Below are 21,445 nucleotides of genomic sequence, written 5' to 3'. Positions count from 1 at the left end.
TTATTTATTAAGTGACAATGAGTCTATATCGCTTTTGACAAGTGAGGGGGGCATGGAATTCGGCATGTGGTTGGTGTAAGAACTCCTCTCTCTCCTCTTTAACCTTGCTTAATAAGGCCCTGGCACAGTTGATATTTTAAGAGGGCTACTCAGTTTTCCCAGAGGGACCTAGGCACGGTGACCCTCTGTAGCATGCAGACCTTGTTTCCTGAGGGGTAATGTTTCCCTTCCCTGTGACTTGCCTCTTGGGGGCTGTGTTCTGATTTTCCTGCTGAGCCACTTGTTGCCTTGGGCTGGCTGCCATGCTTGGCAGTTTTTAGCGAGGGCTATGATAGATGCCAGGAGGTGAGGGGAAGAGCTCTGGGTGGACTCGATCATTGGACAAGCAGACTTAGTGATGGATGAGCCTTCCCCTGAGGAAGTTTTGGACCAGAAAAGTCCAACTGATAAGTTTTTCCAGAATTTAGTAACCCAGAAGCAGTGCCGAAAGAATCTTACCTCTCTTGTGGCTTTTTGTATTGATTTTAAAAGAAATTCTCAGAGGCAGTTCCACATTTTACTGGAAGCACAGCTACATCTACAATAGACTTAGATATATGTGACATGAATTGCTTTAGAAATAACATTTGAGGAGACGGGTGAGAGGAAGGAAGAGAGGGTCTTAAAAAATATCTTTATCAAAATATTTTCTTTCTTCTAAGTATTGAAAAGACACAATATAACCCTTTCTTCTTTCAAATGATCTCATGGCTATTTATTGAGGGGAAATACCAAATGTTTATTATTTTTTTTGAAGAAGCTTCTTCAGTCCTGATGATTCATGTTGATATCATTTTCCTCCTGACTACAGAGGCTGTGAGACAAAGCTACACCTCAAGTGATATGCCAGGGTCAGAACAATTCCCGTCCTGAAGGAGGGTGTGCGACCTTCTTTATCCCTCCTTCACAGACGTCCTTGGGCCCTTGAGACGGATGTGAGTGAGTTTTTCAGTCCTCATGCAAAACAACCATCTAAACATAACAGATGACATCAGCTTGGGCTTTTCAATTCCTGGATGGCAGCAGCGTGTTAATCCAGCCTTCATCCTGGATTTCATAAACTAAAACAAGAGAGCCTGGCAGGAGGACAGCGCTGCTGCTGGGTTAAGGAAATTGATGACGGGAAAGCATGCGGGCAACCCAGTGTATAAAACTCATAAACGTGTAGGCAGAGGCTCAGCTACCAGTTTGGACGGCTGCTTCCCACCAGCAAAGACCATGACAGGGGAGCCCAGCCGGAGGCAGCTTGGAAACATGAAGAGCATCTTGCTGCTGACTACGCTCCTCGTGCCTGCACACCTGGTGGCCGCCTGGAGCAATAATTATGCGGTGGATTGCCCTCAACACTGTGACAGCAGTGAGTGCAAAAGCAGCCCGCGCTGCAGGAGGACAGTGCTCGACGACTGTGGCTGCTGCCGGGTGTGCGCTGCAGGGCGGGGAGAAACTTGCTACCGCACAGTCTCAGGCATGGATGGCATGAAGTGTGGCCCGGGGCTGAGGTGTCAGCCTTCTAATGGGGAGGATCCTTTTGGTGAAGAGTTTGGTATCTGCAAAGGTAAAGAGTGATCCCTTACCTCTCCCCTCCTGGGGCACGCTGAGAGCTTTTAGCCAGCTTGGGAAGTGAGGTGGCTTTGCTCCTCAAGAGTAAGAGGGAAAAGGCAGGTGGATTCTTGACAAGGCACTACGCAGGTATTGTCAAGGGTAGAGACAGAAGGATAGCTGCAAGTAGCAACTGAAACCAGTGTGCAGGAAGGCACAGAAAGAAATGTGGCATTTTACTCATTGCCTTAGGAGATCGCAAAAAGAAAGTTGCAATGGAAGATTTCGTTGGTTCCTTTTCTGGAAAACTTTAGATACTTGACAGGTAATCTGTTAAGGATGGCTTAGGTGCTCTCTCCTCTGCGAGGCAGCGATTACAAAGGTCTGCACTAGATAACCTCTTGGAATGGCTTCTAGTCCCCAGATTTAGTGACTCTTTGATCTTGAAAGGGTCCACAGGATGGAGGGCCACTCTCAAGATCAAATATTTCTGATAAACACAAATGCACTTTATGGAATAGAGTGAGCTTAAGTCATCTAACAAAATAACTCATTCTTCAAAGAGGGTCCCCTGAAGCATAAAACAAACCTCATCTGACTTTATAAAGGTTTTGGTCATCTGGAAAAATAGCAGATGGTGTTAAGACAAGGAAAAATAACAATAAAGAAAAATAAAAACTGGAAGTCTGTGAAGAATGAGGTTGACCACTAGTACACTTAAGGAAAAACTTTGTCAGGTTGAAATTTTAGCTAAATAATGTAGTTAAGTATTTATAGAAATTGTTTTAAACATAGTAACTGTAGTTTAAAATATTTAACATTTAAAAAATGTTTAGAATAAAAAGAATGATGATTTAAAAATACTCTACCTATAGATATCTCATGATCTTATTATGAAGAGCTATTATTAAGAAGCAACACATGCTATAACCCCATCCATCAGTTGTATAATACAAGGAAGCTTTCAAAATTATAAAAAGGACTGAGAAATTTCTAAATAATTATTATGTTTTATGTATTTAATACATTTTTATGAATGATATTTATCCAGTATTGTGCTAATTTCATTAATTCTCCTACTTCTTAGACATATAATGTGTAAATTAATCATCTTTTAGTTTGCAAGACATACAAAATTAAAAAACAAATTCTTAAAGTATTAGGAGAGTTTTATTTTTTGCTCAGTTTATTTTTGTTTATATACAATCAGAAATAGAATATTGAGGAAATATTTTGTTTGGTGAACACATATGCATGTTTCTTTCAACTGAATAGGATCCATATATTTTGTAAATTATGGGGCTTATTGACTAAGAAAACAGTACTTCACATAAGGAAATTAGGGAGGAAGTGGTTAACACAATCATACTTATGATATAGCACGTATATGCAGTGGATTGCTTTTTCTCTTGGCATAATATGCCTTTGTACATGTGATGGTAAATGTACATTACATATGGGCAAAGAAACAAGCTGTGTGGCATCTGGAGTCTTTAGCACTGTAGTATTCTACTGAATGATCAAGATACTAAAAAGATATTTAAGATCGCTCTTTTTGGCTTTCTTCAGGTTGCTGATGAATCTAGTTTTAAGCATTTTTCTCTCTGCTGGAAATAGGAGACTTTGTGAGCCTTAATAACTCGAGATGGAGATAATACATTTTGCCACCATCTCCCTTCTTCAGCTTTTTAAAAGAACATCCACATGAAAACTGTAAACTTCAGCTGCATATCCAAATGTCTTCTAAATATTCAGATGTCTGTGAACATCTTGTCTGGATTAACAATCAGCAGCCAACACATATTTAATGAACACTTACTATCTGCCCCGCACTGTTCAGTATATCAGGGGATACGTTAAAAGTATCTCTGGGAATTTGGCTACAGTTTTAGTTTTCAATATCACTGCAGGCACAGTCAAATCCCAATCCTGTGTGCTTTTCTGGAAGAGGCCTTTTCAGGATCCCTTTTTAAGATCTCTTCTTCCCGGCAAAGAGAACAGTGTTCAAAACCAGGTTCCTCTGTGATCTGAACCATATTGAAAAGAGCACTCTTAGATCTCTTTAATAAAAAGATATCTCATTGATGATCTACTTGGTCAGTCAGTGGAGTACTGACTGCTAGAGACTCAGATGGCTCACAATTTGTTCTTTACCCACCTGTGATTGTACATTTACAAGGTATTTTCACAACAAGAGAATATTCTATATCTATTCTACTGGCTTTTAAAGGTTGGTTAGTCTACTGAGATGCTGTTTATTCTAAAAACAGCATTTTAAATAATTTTATGCATTTTAAATAAATGATTTTGCCCTCTTTATTTCAATGTAGGATGTTTTGGCATAAGTGTGAGCCCTGGAGCTCTAAAAACTTCTAGTTCTTGGTAGGTGTACAAACCTTCAGGGTGTATAAGCCCCGAGCTTTCTTGCTCATTTAGCATCTTGCATGTTAGCCTTGCAGAGGATTTTACTAGTGAGCCCTCTTAACTACTGAGGGAGTCAGGCAAGTTGTATGACATGCCGTTTCGACAAATAAGGAACTTGATGGGGGTTGGAGCAGATGGAGGATTGATTGCTTAATGGTGAGCTAGGATGATAGCTCTCTCACTGGTTAGTTTGAAGACCTTTCCCATACACTTAAAATAGTAAATTATCTGTGAATACAGTAGATTCAAAGATAGCATCACATTTTTAAAACTCCTTGAGGAGCTGATGCATATATGTCTGTTCAATTTCCCACCTTCGCTGAGCTGTTTCAGAGGTCATCTGTGAGAATTTATTGGTATCTAAGCAGAACATCACCGGAATGAAGACAGGTCCAAGGAGACTGGCTGTGTATAGCTGTCTTCAACTTAACTTTACATCATGACGCTAAGCCACTAAGCCTGAGGCATCCATTATCTGGTCTTAATGTGTGATTTCATATTTATGACTCAAAGTTTCAACTTTCAAATCCTGGGTTTGGAGAATTGGATTTTACTTTACATTCAAGTTTCATGAGGTTGGTTCAAATTGTAAGGCTATGCACACAGGGCTGTTAGGATGGAGACGTATTTACAACAAGCAGCGCCCTCTCCAATTTTCGTTTGTCCCCAGACTGTCCCTACGGCACCTTCGGGATGGACTGCAGAGAGACCTGCAACTGCCAGTCGGGCATCTGTGACAGGGGGACGGGAAAATGCCTGAAATTCCCCTTTTTCCAATATTCAGTAACCAAGTCTTCCAACAGATTTTTTTCTCTCACAGGTAAGCACTGATTCTGCTATAAGCATTGGAACAATAGCCTCATTTCAGTGTGAATAACTTAGAAAATATCTGTGAGTAGAATAAGATGTGGATTGGAATGATTTTATTTCCTTTGCTTTACTCAGGGGAACGGTGGGTGGTAGCTGAGTTTGGTTGCTGTTGCTGTTTTCTAAAAAGAGCCCATCAATAATTTTGAGGTTTATATATAATTTATCATAAAGTTTACCTAGTTTAAATATGATTTATAGGGGGATAAATATGATTAATTACCAAAAATCTGTAATAAAAAATAACCAACTGAGATATTATACAAAGTTCTTTAAATTCTTCAGTGATCTGTTTTATGTATTTACTAGACAAAACTATTCATCTCCTAACTTCACATAGAAAAAGTACTGTGAGGAATTTATTGGATAAGCTTTAAGAGCCAAGATAGAAAATATAGAACATTTGTTTTTTTTAACCAAATGAAAGCATTTAAATGGAATAATTCCAAGTGTGTGTTTTTATGGATTTTGGAGAGGATAAGAAATAGTATCTGTGATTGAAATTTTGGAAATGAATGAAACTGTAGTAATATTCGTGTGGTGCTTGTTAGTCCATGTGTATTTCTTATACAGGTGTTAGAATGTGAGAAATGTACAACCTATGAGATGGTGCTATGTACATATTTGTTTATTTTGTTGAATAGATGGCTAGTACAGGAGAGTTCCATTAAACTGAAAGTAGCTCATTTAAAGCAACATGCATCACTAAAGTTTAGGCCTCCATTGCACAGAATGGTGACTGAAATGAATAATTATTGTATATTTCAAAATTGGTAAAAGAATGAATTTTAAATGTTACCATTACAAAAAAATAAGTATGTGAGGTGATGGTTATGCTACTTAGTTTGATTTCATCATTCCACAGTGGAAATATATATCAATCATATTGTATCCCAAATATATACAATTATTGTCAATTAAAAACTATATTTTAAATTATAAAAAATAAACAAATAAATAATAAGCCCAACAGGTAGTCACAGAGACTGCTAGTATCAACACACTATAAACTTTTTTTTCCCACCACAACTATAATAACAATTCAAGTCCATTGTTACTTAGTTTCTGTTTTTGGTCTTTTGCACTTCAAATTAATAAAATATAAACTATTTGGCAAAGGTACTTGTTTTCTAATTTTACCTCCTTCTTATGTACGGATCAACTAAACATGTTACAACGAAGGGGAAATGTTATGTTTTTAAGTGAATTATTAGTTTTAGGTATGGTGATGCCCATGACAATACTTACATTATACTTACAAAATATTTCCACATCAAAATTACAAAAATATTTCCACACCAAAATTACAAAAATTTTTACAAAAATATTACAAAAATATTTCCACATCAAAGTTAGGCACTGAGATTCTTATCAGAAATATTTGAAAAAAGCGGTCAGTTTTCTCTCTTTTCTGACCTAGGGCATTTCCTTTCATTAGCTAAAGGTGCAACCAGCAAAAGATGATTATTAGTATGATCTTGGTAAACCTTAGTCGGGTCCAGGATGGAGAGCAGAATACCCTAAGGACCTCTTGGAGAGGTCCTTTGTAGTCTAGGGGCCTCTGTAGTCTACATGTGTCTTTGAGACTACATGAGACTTCCAGGTTCATGCGCTGGAGTTTACAGGATAAGGCTTGGGCTTCACTTCTGACACAGGCCTCACATCACCTCTGCACAAACCTGTTTGGGCCCAGCCTTTGAGAGCAGGCTAAATGGCTGCAAGCTTCACCAGCACTAGGACCCCCAGAGCACGAGCTTGTCTTCTCCACCTTTCCACCTGCTGGCTACAGCACTCTTGTCAAATGTGCTTCCTGTCTCCAGTGTTCCACTTGGCGTTTTTTTTTTGGCAGTGAGCTTCCCAAGTTGGGAATTCACAAGTAACTTTTTGTGCAGGAGTGTCTTGGGGGAGTAAGATCTGGAATGTTTCATGGACTTACATACAGTTGTCTGCTGGGCCATGCTAATCTTCTTAAAATGTTCCATATCAGAACGTGCACTGCCAAAGCAAGCACACCTCACTACTCCTAGAAGTAGAAAATTTCATTTTAGCAAATTTCAAATATTATAAACTTTTTTCATATGTAGAGTGAGAAGTGTCTTTATGAAAGTTCTACCCATTGGTCTGCCTTTTGCCTTCCAGATGCAGCAAAAGTTAATCTGTCTTTCATACCAGTTAGTGTAAGAATCTAACTTGAGACCTGTTTGTACAACATTTGCCTATTCCATAAGTATTTATTAAGTGCCTACTGTGTGGCAAGCACTGTCCTAAGTGCTGGAGATATAGCAGTGAGCAAAATAAAGTCCCTACCTTTGTGAAACTGGAATTCTAGTGGTGGAGTGAGATAATACAGGGGAAAAAGAGACAAATGCATGTAGAAGATAATGTCAGGTGATGATAGGTATACAAAGAGAAGTAATTCAAGGGGTGCTATTGTATATAGAGGTGCTCACTGATACACAGCAGTGAATACAGTTAGCATGGAATCTTAAATTGATTAAAGATTTCATTGTAAATTCCATGTAAAACAAAATAAAACAAAACTGTGCTGTCTTTGAGCTGTAGACGTTTGAACATGATTTGTATTCTGTCTACTTTCAGAGCATGACATGACATCTGGAGACGGCAATGTTGTGAGAGAAGAAGCTGTGAAAGAGAACGTTGCCAGGTCTCCCGTAATGAGGAAATGGTTAAATCCACGCTGATCCCGGCTGCGATTTCTGAGAGAAGGCTCTATTTTCGTGATTGTTCAACACACAGCCAACATTTTAGGAACTTTCTAGATTATAGCATAAGGACATGTAATTTCTGAAGACCAAATGTGATGCATGGTGGATCCAGAAAACAAAAAGTAGGCTACTTACAATCCGTAACATCCATATGACTGAACACTTGTATGTATTTGTTAAATTTTTGAATGCATATAGATTTGTTAAATGTGCGTGTATAGTAAACTGAAGAACTAAAAAGGCAATTTAGGTAATTTTACATGGAGACAGGTCAACCAAAGAGGAAGCTAGGCAAAGCTGAAGACCACAGTGAGCCCATTAGTTCTTTGACTTTGATGTACATTAGTGTTGAGATAGGGAATGAAGAGTTAAGAGCAGGAGAAGGTGGGGAGGGGGTGGGAGTGGGAAGTATAATATTTAGCCCTTCCTTGGTAGGTAGCTTCTGTAGAATTTAATTGTACTTTTTTTTTTTTTTTTCACTTTGGGAAAAGTCAAAATAAAACAACCAGAAAACCCCTGAAGGAAGTAAAGTGTTTGAAGCTTATGGAAATTTGAGTAACAAACAGCTTTGAATTGAGGGCAATTTCAAAAGGCTGCGGATGTAGCTCCCAGGTTACCTGTATCTGAAGGATGGTTCTGGGGCAGAGGAAACACATATACTTCCACAAATGGCTTTAACGTATGCCACGTCAGAGATAAACCTAAGAAGTATTTTACCACTGGTGGTTTGTGTGTGTATGAAGGTAAATATTTATATATTTTTATAAACAAATGTGTTAGTGCAAGTCATCCTCCCTACCCATATTTATCATCCTCTTGAGGAAAGAAATCTAGTATTATTTGTTTAAAATGGTTAGAATAAAGCTATGACTCTATAAGATTTTCAAACATCTGAGGCGTGATAAATTTATTATCAGTAATTATAGTAATAATAACCGTAGTAAGCGTAAGAGAAACCTAGAAAAATAGAGTCACTCTGGATTTCAAAAATGTCAAAAAATGAGCAACAGAGGGTCTTTATTTAAACAGAAGTGCCGTGACTTAGGTGAATTTTCAATTTAAAGTAGAAAATAACTTTTTAGGAGGTTTGGAAAAGAAGAGTCAATTTTCAGCAGAAAACATGTCAACTTTAAAATATAGTTTATTTTCATATTTTTTTCTTTTAAACTTGGTTGATAAGTGGAATTAGGAGTATATTTGAAAGAATCTTAGCACAAACAGGACTATTGTACTAGATGTTGTTAGGAAATATTTCAGAAGTATTTTATTTGAAGTGAAGAACTTATTTAAGAATGATTTCAGTATTTACCCGTATTTTATTCTTGAAGTTGGCCAACAGATCGTGAATGTGTACGGGAAGGCCTTTGAATGTAAAGCTGCATGAGCTGTTAGGTTTTGTTTTAAAAGGACAAGTTTATTATTGTTCAATAAAAAAGAACAAGATACAGCTTCTCTGTGTTGATATGTGATTTTGTTAAATTGCTAAGTTATTTTAACAATTCATTCTATAAATAAGAACTCTCATGCATATTAAAGGACAAGTTCTTCAACAGAATTTTCTGCTCTGGATAAGCTTCTTCTATCGATACTGGGGGTCAGGATATTTGCTTCTCTGCCTCACATTTTTGATCTACTCATTTTTTAGAGCTTCCTAAAAGTAGGTCCCAATATATTAACTCATTCTGCAAAACAACAACAAAAGGTAAACACTTCTGTTGGCATCATTAGTTAGCTGCAGAGCTAAGGCTTGAAATAACCATTTCTATTTTGCTACCTGGATGGCTCTTGAGGTCCTAGACTTAGAGTATTTTTTCTTCTTTGTTTTGTATTCTCTTCCTGGATTTTGACATTTTCAATGGTAGAAACTTTGCCATTAAACAGCTACTGAGTGCTCCTTTGCACTCTTCCACGTTCTGTGAGGAAACCCCTTATAATTAAATCTCAATCAGTTGTTAGCTGTTTGACTGAAGATTACAGCTCTAAAAACATTGAACAATTTTTACTTTTATCATTTTAGGTTTCTCACTCATGCTCCCACTCATAATTAATACTAGCATTTTATTTTCATATATTTTCTAATATTTTTGAAGGTGGTTACTTTTTAGAAAACATAGCTAAAGACAAACCTTTTGGTACCTATGGAAGAAGAGATTGTTTTACAACTTTGAAGCTTGAGTATTGTATTCAAGAACAGTATACATTCATTCAGCCTTGTGGGCAAATTATGAAAACATTTTAGGTGAATTGATAAAAATGCTAAAAAAGTGTCTATATAAGAAAAAATCCTGTTTGCTCGAATTAATATATTTTGTAAGATGGTAGGAATTGGGTGTGAATGAGACACAAAGTTACATGAATGCCAGATATTTACATTTTTATGAACTGAAAATCTCTACTTTCACCTATGTGCGAGAAAGTTTGAGGCTACTCTGTCAGGGAGTGAGGTTATTTAGAGATCTGCCCTCTTGGTTTGAAGCCCGGGCCACAGTCCAAATGCTGCTTTGAGGAAGTGTGGAACAAGAGCTAGACTGGAGCAGGACTGGCCTCTGTTTCGGGCTCTGCAGTAACCACCTGTGTGACCATGGGCAATAAAATCAGATGAAAGTGGGCCCATTTGCTCTGAGTGGCAGGCATATTTTCTAGCTGCCCAGCTTCATGGTACTGGGGGCTCTTCCTGGTTTTCACCCCAAAAGCTAGGACCTGTCTATCCCAAAGTGCTCTGCAGTCTTACAACTAATCTTCATAGAAGTGGTCTCCAAAATCTTTGGATCTGTACACCTCTGACTGCATATTTTGCGAGTGCAAAATTTTTTTGAATATGTAATTTCAAACTATATACTCACTATCATATTAATATATTGTGTTCATTATAAAACATACACTCAAACTAGACATTTTTTAAATGAAGAGATAAGAGATATAAATAGAAGTTTTGAAATTTTCTTCCCACACTTCAATGGACCATTCCAGAAAACACTTGGGAAACAAGAAAATTCCATAGATCAATGGGCCCAATCTCATTTGATATTGGAGAGAAACTAAGCTGAGTCACAATAAATATTTCTGGAATGAATGGATGCTTGGATGAATGAATGGGTGGATAGGTATATAGATGAAGGTAGGAAGGATGGATAGGAAGAAGGATGGATGGATGAGTATTGCATGAATGGATGACTGAAGGGATGATTGGTGGAAGCATGGATGAATGAATAAATAAAGGAATGGATGGATGAGTGAATGAATAAAGGATGGATGGGTGAAGGAATGGAATAAATAAAGCATATAACAGGCCCTGTGTCTTCACCAGAGCAGCAGCTGCTCAAGAAGACAGCCTTTCCTCCCCTTTCGCCTGCCAGGTCCCTGACTGCCCAGATACTTATCCTTCCTGTTGGGTTGTGAGGTGATTGAAAATGTTGAGAGCCTACACAAGTTAGTGAATCTGACAAATAGAATTGTTCAAAGCAACAAAGACAGGAAGTGCTTCTCCCTCAGGCATTGGGGATATCACCAGTGGTAGCAAAAAGGGTAAGGTAATTCTTACAGTCAGACCAGGTTGTCATTTCCTGTGAAAGGCAATTTGGGAGGACTGCTCTTGCATCCTGCATTTTATTCCCTCTTTCACCCTGGTCTCCCTAGGCATAAAGGATCTATAGGTGTCATTCAACACCACGCAGATATTTAGAGGGAGAAGTGATTATTTCTGATTTCCCATCAGTTATCCTAGTCATTAAACTGAGACCTAGCATTAAAAGGGTGCCTGACATAGAGTAGTGATTCTCCAACTTTAGCATGCATCAGAATCACCTGAAAGCCCTGCTAAAACACGTATTGCTGATTCAGTAGGTTTGAGGTGGGGTCCAAGCATTTTCCATTTTAACAAGTTCTCAGGTGGTGCAGATGCTGCTGGTCTAGGGATTTATACTTTGAGATACAAGAAAATCTAGATTTGTTTAGAAAGGAGATAAACTAAGGGGTGATCAAAACTAATCATTGTTGACCTTATGAAAGAATGCATTGCAATATATCGTAACTAGCTGGTACACTTAATTTTTTTGAAAACTCTTATTTTGGAGGAGGGGGCAGGGTCTTGCCCTGTTGCCCAGGCTGGAGTACAGTAGCACAATAATAGCTTACACTAACTTCAAACTCCTGAGCTCAACTGATCCTTCCCCCTCAGCCTCCTGAGTAGGTAGGACTACAGGCACAGACCACCACACCCAGCTGATTAAATTTTTATTATTTTTTTTGTAGAGACAGGGTCTTATTATGTTGCCCAGCTAGTCTTGAATGCCTGGCTTCAAATGATCCTCTTGCCTCATCTCCCAAAGCACTGGGATTGCAGGCATGAACCACTATGTCTGGCCTGTTTGAAGATTCTTAATTGTTTAAGCTGCTGAGAAGTCAGAGAAACTTTCGGCTAAACTGTGGGAACTTTGTGGGGACAAATAGAGGAAGAACACAAAAGGAGGATGGAAGTAGAAGAACCAGAGACTTGGGAAGTAATCAAGTAATATAGTCTCATAGAAAAAAACAGCATTCAAGAAGAGTGAATGGCGTCCTGTGTCATGGAGAGAAAAGGCAGAACCAGAGTCCTTAGGTAGGCCCTTGTGACCACAGTGGAGCAGTGTCCATGGGGAGATTGGGTGAAAGGCAGACAAGGGTATGAATGCTGCATGGGAGGTGAGCACTTTTTCATAAGGTTGTCTGGGAAGGACAAAGGTTTAGTTTGCAATTAAAGAGAAAACAGAGTTACAAAAGGAGTTTCTTTCTGTTCACCCCAAAGCCCCACCCCCACGGTTAGAGAGACACCATTCCAAGGTCAGGACCACCAGTCAAAATGAAGATAGAGACTTTATGTAGTGACGATATAGTTTGATTTGCTTACTTGAATTAGTTTATAAAATTCCACTTAAATCAACTTTTGAGACATAACACTCACAAAATAGATGCATTGATACACTTCCCAGCCCCTGAGAGAATATAGGCATGCATGGTAGTCTGTTATTGGACTCCTGAAGAAGGCCCCAAGGAAATCTAGTCTAAACCTTTTATTTTACAGATGAAACACCTAGATCCAAATAAATTCAGTGATACAATCTTGTGCATAGTGGTGAAAACTCTACTAATTAACATCGTCCCATGTGTAGTCATTTAATTTTTAAAAATGAAAATATCAAAAATTTTTAGTTTACATACTCTATATTTTAAAATATACATACATATGTAGGCTTTAAAAAGTATACATTCTTTTTTTTTTTTTTTGAGACAGTCTCACTCCATTAACCAGGCTGGAGTGCGGTGGCACGATCTCGGCTCACTGCAACCTCCATCTCCCGGGTTTAAGCCATTCTCACGTCTCAGTCTCCCAAGTAGCTGGGAATACAGGCACGTGCCACCATGCCTGGCTAGTTTTTGTATTTTTATAGAGATGGGGTTTCGCCATGTTGGCCAGGCTGGTCTTGAACTCCTGACCTCCAGTGATCTGCCCATCTTGGCTTTTCAAAGGGCTGGGATTGCAGGTGTGAGCCATTACACTCAGCCCAAAAAGTATACATTCTTTTGTGTAGAAATTCCACTTCCATGATTTTATTCTAAGGAAATACTTGGTTAAAGTGTGCATGAATGTATATATAATAAATGTTACAACATTTTTATAGTATTGAAAAATTGCTATTGGCAAATAATCAGAAAAGGTCATTGATACAGCATTGGTTAAAAAAAAGACAGTATAGCCAAGAATTGAATATAATTTAGACATTGAAAATGATGAGGTGCATATATCATGACTGATGATGTACAATGTGTTAATTCCAAAGCAGAGAGAGACCATATACTTAGTTCTGGTCATTGGTCAGGTAGTGTGGCTGCCAGAAGGAGTGCACATCATCTTTCTTGACTACACCACAATCAGAGTGTGGACTACTAGATTTTCATGACTCCCTTCCCCCTAATTTGAGAGCAGCTGTTTTTTTTAAAGTAACACTTTTATCAGATTTCCCTAAAACATTCACCTTAATATTCATGGAAATAACAATTCTCTTGCATTACTAGCTTACTGATGTATGTAATATTTAATTAAGTTATATAACAGAGATAACTGCACAAACAGGTTTGGGAATAAATGCAACAGACTCAGTATGCTTTAAAAAATTTTAATGGATACATAGTATTTGTACATTTTTATGGGGTGCATGTGATATTTTGCTACATGAGTAGAAAGTGCAACAATCAAGTCAGGGAATTTAGGGTACCATCTTGAGTGTTGGGTGCATGTGATATTTTGCTACATGTGTAGAAAGTGTAATGATCAAGTCACAGTATTTAGGGTATTCACCATCCCGAGTGTTTATCATATTTATATGTTGGGAACATGTCAAGTCCTCTCTTCTAGCTATTTTGAAATATACAATACATTATTGTTAACTACAGTCATCCTACTCTGCTATCCAACATTAAGGCTTATTTCTTCTGTCTAACTCTATGTTTGTATCTGTCAACTGACCTCATTCTTTGTCCCTACCACTTGCTCCCAATCCTTCCCAGTGTCTCATTCTACTCTCTACTTCCATAAGATGAGCTTTTTCTTTTTCTTTTTCTTTTTTCTCCCACATATGAGTCAGAACATGCAATATTTGTCTTTATGTGCCTGGTTTATTTAACTTAATATAATTTAAAGGCTGTTGGTAGGAATGTAAATTTGTATGGCCATTACAGAAAACAGCATGGAGATTTCTCAAAAAACTGAAAATAGAACTACCATATGATCCAGCAGTCCCACTACTGGGTATTTACTTATCCAAAGGAAAAGAAATCAAGGGAAAATATATCAATGGGATACCTGTATCCCAATGTTTGTTACAGCACTGTTCACAACAGCAGAGATATGGAATTAACCTAAGTGTCCATCAATGAATGAATGGATAAATAAAATGTGATATATAAATGTGTATATATAATATATATGATGATATATAATGATATATAATGTGTATATACAATATATAATATATATGATGATATATAATGATATATATCATATCATGAGATATATAATATATAATGAATATATTGTATACATATATATATAATGGAATACTACTCAACCATGTAAAGAATGAATTCTGTCGTTAACATCGACATGGATGGAACTGGAGGACACCATGTTAAGTGAAATAAGTCAGGAACTGAATGACAAATATCACATGTTCTCATTCATATGTGGGAGCTAAACATCTCTTGGTATATTTTTAATTCAACAATGGTAGTGCAAGTAACAGGTACATCCCGGGTGGGGCGGGGTTGGGGAGTGCTGCCAGCCTCGTCCTTCAGTGTACTCCATGTATGTCGATACTTGTGTGTTTTGGGGGAGAGAATGGACATAGATGGTGATTTCAGTGAGATGATTAAGTGAAGTTTGCCTAAAAGCACTTCTACTTACATTAAGCAAAAAAGGTAAGGTACAATGCCATATGAATAATCTTATTTTTGTGAAAAAATATTTAAATGGATATAAATCAAGGTGTTATCAATGACACTTATTTTATTCTTTATATTTTTAGCTGTTTTCTGAAATTTTTGCAGTTATTTTATAATTAGGAAAAAAATGGAGCTCATTTTATTCTTTATATTTTTAGCCGTGTTCTGAAAATTTGCAGTTACTTTTATAATTGGGAAAAAAAAAGCTCTGTCCATTTTTGAAAATGTAGGTTGCAACATGAAAACAAATCAGTGGTTTGCTACACAAAAAGTGACTTAAGAACATGATCCTATATTTCAGTAGTTTTGAGATGTATTTTTTTCTTCTTGGCACATTGTTAGATATGGAAATAGAGCTTCAAATTAAGTAAATGTAGAGAATTCTAGTTTTCTAGTAAATGCTAGAAAGGCTGCAAAGCACATGTGCATACATTGCAACTGTCTTCTGGAACATATCCTTGGTTCAACAGAAGCAATGCCTGTGAATCCTTAGATTCTCTGGACCAAATTTTAAATTACAATGTACCTTCTGCACCTATGCGCAGAAGAGCTATCTGCTTCAGCGGGTGACCCAGGCTACCAGTTTTAAAAGTATTTCCTGACACCTGTGAAGTTGGTAAATATTTCCTGTTTCTGTTGTGTCTAGAGAAAACAGGAATTAACAACTTGGAAGCAATTATTAAACACACATCGTGAATGACCTCTCCTAGACGGTTCCCACTATATGAAGTTCTCATTTTCTTAAAATCTGTCATAACATATTTCTCCTGAGGGAGAAAAATAATTGTCATAATAATCCAATAGTTGATTAAGTGGTGGAAAATGAACCTTATACCCAGGAGGAATGGTACCTATGTTAGCTGTGAGATCTGTGGAATTTAAATATAAATCCAACTGTAAGTTTTCCAAAGTAAGCAAAACCGACTAAGAGAGCAACGGATATCCTAATGATGGCTCTGAGCTAACTATACGTAATTAGCCTGTTTAAAAAAATATTTTTTGGTCATCTTAAAGTACTGCGGAAGGACAAGGACTCTAGTGTTTTTGAGTCAGAGGGAAGCAGGACTCACCCACTGCACTACTCAGTAGCTATTGGCCTCAGATGGGTTATTCAACCACAATGCCTCTCAGTGTCTTGTGTGTGAAGTGTGGGTAATGGCTCATGTGCAAAGTTGTAAGAATCTTTGCACATGTTCTAGGTATGCCAGTGAATTCTAACACTGTGTCTGCCATATCTTAAGCTTTCCATAGATGGCAGATAATTCGTGTTATTATAAAAACCAATCTCATTTTTTTTTGTATTTTAAGTGTCCAATAATTTGCCACAAGACTGAAATACTTAAAATATTTTACATTTTCTATTCAAGATGACTAGATAAAGAGATTGAAGAAGATCTACTAACTTCTTAGCAAACTTGAAGATATCCATAAAAAGAAAATTGCAATGAGTGAAATTCAATTAATATCGTTTGAAACTCTCACAATTCTACAAGAGAAGTGACTATTTTTAAAGAGCAAATAATAGTGTTCTATTTAAATCTCCACACAATTATTAGCATGCTCTTGAGAAAAAAAAAAAAAAAAGCACAATGCTTCAGGAGAATGCAAGGGACCCCTACAGATGTGGCACACTTCCCTGTGTGTTATTTTTAGTCTTCTATTCCTGCCTTTTATTTTGGGACTTGGCCCGCTTCCTTTGTAGTTTCCCCTTAACTTGCTCATACCTTTCTTTCTTATATAATGCATTTTAAGCTACCCTTTTATTTTTTTTTACCTCTCAAAGGAAATTCAAGGAATGTTGGCCAGTTCAGGAACTCCTGCTAGTCTTGGCACCAGTAAAGTTCTTGGTTTGAAAACAACCTAGGGAATCCGGGATCGTGGTTGACTTTTCAGTTATTTAATGCATCAGAGCTGCTGACAGATCTGAGACTGGAGAGAAGTAGATTTTGAATACCATTTCATGAAGTTGTTTCATGGCTTATAGAAACGAGAGGAATTTGAAAATGGACTCTGTTTACAATAGATTGATATAAAAGCAATATCCAGTTTTAAAATTTAGGAGACAACCGAGTAAGTCTAGTTCAGGGCTAGTTAATCTTTTACCGATGAACAGTTAGTCAGACAGTCTTGGAGGAGGAACGTTGATTCTGCACTATGTCAATGGAAGGAGAGTGAGAAGATGAAAAGTTATGGTTCCATTTTTAAGAAGCCCTGTGGGGAAGCTGTGGAGATGGAACATAGAAAACTGGAATAGCCGTAGAGACAGAACAATGAATACTGAAAGGCAAAGGTGCATAGTTTAATCATGTGTGGTAGTTTATGGTTCTTTGGATGCAAGTAAAACAAAGCAAAAGAGTGAAAAAACTCTGACTAACTTCAACAACAATGTAATTTATTGGAAGGTATGGGATGCCTCCCAAAATGGAAAAAAAATAACAAAAACAAAACACCTGTTGAATCAACTGGTTTGGCGAGTACAGGGCAGCATGGGAGATGCAGGTGGCAGAGCTAATAGGTATTTTTGACAGATTGTTGCTGCTGAGATAAAGAACTACGGTTGCTTTGTTTGTATTCCAGTGCTGCTCCATGGCTCCAAGGCTCTTTGAAGCTCTTCTTTGGGTTAACCTCAGGCCTGGTGGCCCGTTTTAGTGAATAGCTCAACTGTGACAAATATTCTTCCTTGTAGATGGATTTCATTTTTGGATATAGTCAAAACCACTTAGAGTGCTGTCTAGCCAATGAGATGGTCACTAATTTGGGCAGTACTGTTTTGGTGAAAACCAAGATGTATGTAGGGGAGGAAAAATAATTTTCTGTCTACCCCGTGTAGTTCTTGACTGGGACTCTCTGTGACAAAGGACAGATCAATAACAGAAAAATAGCAGTTTAATAACATGTATACATGAGAGATAACCCAGAAAAATGAGTACATTTTTAGAGTAGATCTCAAAGAGGTGTCTTAGACTTCAGGCGGAAATACCGTCATTTGCTGAAACAAGGAAAGAAGAGTATGGGGAAAGACCCGGTGAAGATGAGATAGCCAGGAAAAGCACTGTAAAATGAGGGCCTGTTTTGCATATGTAAATTGATGCCTTCTCTGTTGATTATAAGTCTCTGGTGATTTAGCCATATTTCTCTTCCTGGCACAGAGACAGAAAGATGCCCCCAAAAATGCAGACTTTCCTTATAGACATAAATTTCTCCTATAAAAATAGGATAACTTTTCATAGCCTACTCCTGTGTCGGCTGTTTTCCAAAATAACCAGCTCAAAATAATCCTTGTGCCAAAGAGTCATGTTTAGGGTGACATATTCTGGTCTCCTAGATGGGGTTCTGGCATATACATGATGGGGTTCTGGCATGCCCTGAACCCCATCATGTATATATAAGATGATAATTAGGAGTAGAATTTAGGCAGGAAGGAGTGCCCTGGGGGACCCAGAAACTTGCCCTGTGGTTTTGTGGAGTTAGGAAATAGGGGCCCACCTGAAGTCACTTGCATCAATGGCGCTTTTGAAAGAAGCACCAGTGTGTTTCTCAAGTGTCTTTGGAGTTGGATGAAGCTCCTCAATGGATGGAGCCGGGGGCATAGATGGAACCAGTGTCAGGGAAGGGCTGGGCCATCAGGGAATGGGTGGGGGAAGCAGTCACCCTTCGGCTCCCCTTTACTTGTCTCAGCATCTGACCAGTGATTTTTTAAACTTAAATGATTTATTGGGTGTCAAAGACAAAAGCATTATTATTCACAATTGCTTTAAGGCAAAGACTTATTTAGTATCAATGATTTTCTCTTCTTTCTCTTGAAGTATGTTTTAAAAAACTCTCTTCCTGTCAAACCCACCTGAATGGCTGCAACTTATGCTCAAACAGGACAGAAAACATATAATATAAATATATACATATTGAGGGAGAGATTGATAAAGTAAAGGTGATAAAACATTAAGATTTAAATAATCCTTACAAAGGGTATATGGGTCTTTTTTTCCTATTTTTGAAACTTTTCTCTCTTTCTGAAATTGAGTCAAACTAAATGTTAGAAAATGATCATTGATACCCATTTGTTCACCCATTCAATGTTGCTTCCTTTTCCTCCTTGTCTTTACAATAATTATGTCAATATAACACCTGTGAAAAACTTTGAAAAGCTGCTACTCTTAGGAAATATGCTTGGAATGGTGCTGCCCCCTTGCTCCATGTCCTAGAGTTTGAAGGAGGCCCTACATACACTGCGTCCCCATCTCTCAGTCTGCATGGGAGTGGTGACACCCAGAAGCAATGGGAAAGGCCGAGGTCTGCCTCATTAAGGTGCTAGAACACCTGCTTTTGCAGGTGGAAGTGAAGCAGTGCCCAGGAGGACCATGTCAAGACTGGCTCCGACTCCTGCAGCAAGTAAAGGCAATGGTTAGAGGTGTCCAACCCCAGGTGACATAATATGTCAGGGATGCTGGGGAGGAGTTCCCAGGTAGATGCAAGGCTCTTTTTAACCCTGTGATCATTGTCACTTGTAAAGTACCACATCTAGTCAATGTCTGTCTTCTTTTATGTGCAATTACTTTCCAGGCAGTAAAAAGAAGGAATTAGCTATGTTTATCTATTTTGTTCCTATTCAAGCAAGATTAATAATCCATTTTCAGAGGAATACTGTAGTTGATAGGGAGACTGTTATACAGATGGTTCTTGACTTACAATGGTTCAACTTACGATTTTTTGACTTTACAAACTTGTGAAAGCAATACCCATGCAGTAGAAACCATATTTTGAATACTCATACAGCCATTCTGTTTCCTGCTTTCGGTACAGTAACCAATACATTTCATAAGACATTCAACACTTTATTATGAAATGGGCTTTGTATAGATGATTTTGCTCTAACGTAAGTGTTGTGAGCACATTTATGGTAGGCCAGACTAAGCTGTGATGTTCAGCAGGTTAGATGCACTAAATGCATTTTCAACTTATGATATTTTCAACTTACAATGGGTTTATTGAGGCGTAACCCCACCATATGTAGAGGAGAATTTGTGTTTCCATCTTTGTGGGTTGGTGGCGGTTACAGAGACTGTCCTGGTATGTCAAGGTTGTAATTATGAAATTCTGGAATTTCAGGATGAGTGAGAATGTTTAGACCTGACTTAATGAAGTATGACGGCTTGATGGGTGAAAATTCAGGTGGAAAAACTGGGTCAGAGTTTTCACTTCTCCTGGAGTCTGTTTTCTTGTCCTTGAGTGTGGACTCAGCTGCCCTCATTTAGTCTTTTATGTGTTTTGAAGTAAGGAGAGGAAAGGTACGAGAAGGAGTCCGTTTCCTGGGGAGGAATCGGGCCCAGCATCGGGGTAAATCTTCTCAGACACATTGTTTACTGACCAGGAAGTCGGAATGTGTGTGGCTTTGGGATTTCTTTGTGGGGGGCGTTTTGTTTGTGAGTTTTGGAATGATGCACCTTGGGTATGATGAAGGGGACTTCACTCTATGCTGTGGGAAAAGTTTTGCCCTTAATGTCTCGAAAACATGAGCTTGTTTTTCTGAAAAAGCTGAGTACGTCCTCATTGCTCATTGTCACAAACAATATGACATGGACCTGGAGGCAGGCCAAGGTTTTCTATGAATAGAACTTAGCAAAGAGAGTGTTATAAAGACTTTGGATTCACATGGCAATCCTGGACACCTGATCCCCAGAGAGGAAATGATCTACCTGCCCTTCGAAGGTGGAAACCTAGAGTATCCCCTCTTGTCCTCTTACAAGCCATGGCAACCACTGTGTTATGGTTGGCATAGCACGCCTTCCACATGGCCGAGATGATGTTGGCTTTGCTATCTGAGAGGAATTGGCTTTTGAGCTGTTTTTGCAGAACTAAGATGGATTTTGATGGACAGAGTACATATTAGAGAGAAGCTGGGGCACAGTTGATGGTGTGCAGCAGGGCAGTGCCATCTGGTTGGTCCTTCATCATGCTCTGCAAATGCCATACTTTTGTCTAGGCTTGTGTGATGGCAAGAAACAGAAACCCACTCAGAGGGGCCAAAGTTAAAAAAAGAAAAGTAGGTCAATGGGTATTTTTGAGGACATAGAAAGCTTATGAAGTATGGCTGGTCCTATGGGAACTGGAGAGGTGACAACTCCTGTTTTTCCCTCTGTGGCCCAGTGACCATATGACTGTTAGCTTCTTTATGCCAGGCCCACTCTCCTTTCTATCCATTGGCCTTTTCTGCTTAACCATAATATTAATAACAATAATCATGTAATACCTATAATAATAGCTAACACTTACTATCTGCACAAGCTCTGTTCTAAGTGCTTTGCATGTACTCATGTGTTTAGTCCTCACAATAACCCCATGAGGCAGGTACTATTTTTATACCCATTTCTCAGATG

General features: G+C 38.1%; 1 protein-coding gene across 2 annotated transcripts; it reads left to right on the top strand.

Annotated features, from left to right (window-relative positions):
- The first annotated feature begins 1,217 nt into the window (after positions 1–1,217).
- ESM1 (endothelial cell specific molecule 1) lies at positions 1,218–9,042 on the top strand. Of its 2 annotated transcripts, XM_005556893.4 has the most exons (3): positions 1,218–1,594; positions 4,673–4,822; positions 7,468–9,042. In XM_005556893.4, the coding sequence occupies exons 1-3, from the start codon at positions 1,258–1,260 to the stop codon at positions 7,569–7,571; spliced, it is 591 nt and encodes a 196-aa protein (XP_005556950.2). In that variant the 5' UTR covers positions 1,218–1,257; the 3' UTR covers positions 7,572–9,042. The 2 variants fall into 2 exon arrangements, with proteins under 2 accessions (XP_005556950.2, XP_045249646.1); XM_045393711.2 differs by lacking the exon at positions 4,673–4,822.
- Positions 9,043–21,445: the final 12,403 nt, after the last annotated feature.

The sequence above is a fragment of the Macaca fascicularis genome, chromosome 6 (genome assembly GCF_037993035.2).
Source record: "Macaca fascicularis isolate 582-1 chromosome 6, T2T-MFA8v1.1".
Taxonomy (NCBI): Eukaryota; Metazoa; Chordata; class Mammalia; order Primates; family Cercopithecidae; genus Macaca; species Macaca fascicularis.
Note: the sequence above shows the minus strand (reverse complement) of the source record. Positions and strands in the feature narration are given on the sequence as shown.

What these genes read in the sequence shown, in the direction of transcription:
- ESM1 (XM_005556893.4), top strand. Translation starts at nt 1,258, where the DNA reads ATGACAGGGGAGCCCAGCCGGAGGCAGCTTGGAAACATGAAGAGCATC. An exon ending in AGAGTTTGGTATCTGCAAAG is followed by an intron (nt 1,595 to 4,672) that starts GTAAAGAGTGAT and finishes GTTTGTCCCCAG; the next exon opens with ACTGTCCCTACGGCACCTTC. An exon ending in CAGATTTTTTTCTCTCACAG is followed by an intron (nt 4,823 to 7,467) that starts GTAAGCACTGAT and finishes GTCTACTTTCAG; the next exon opens with AGCATGACATGACATCTGGA.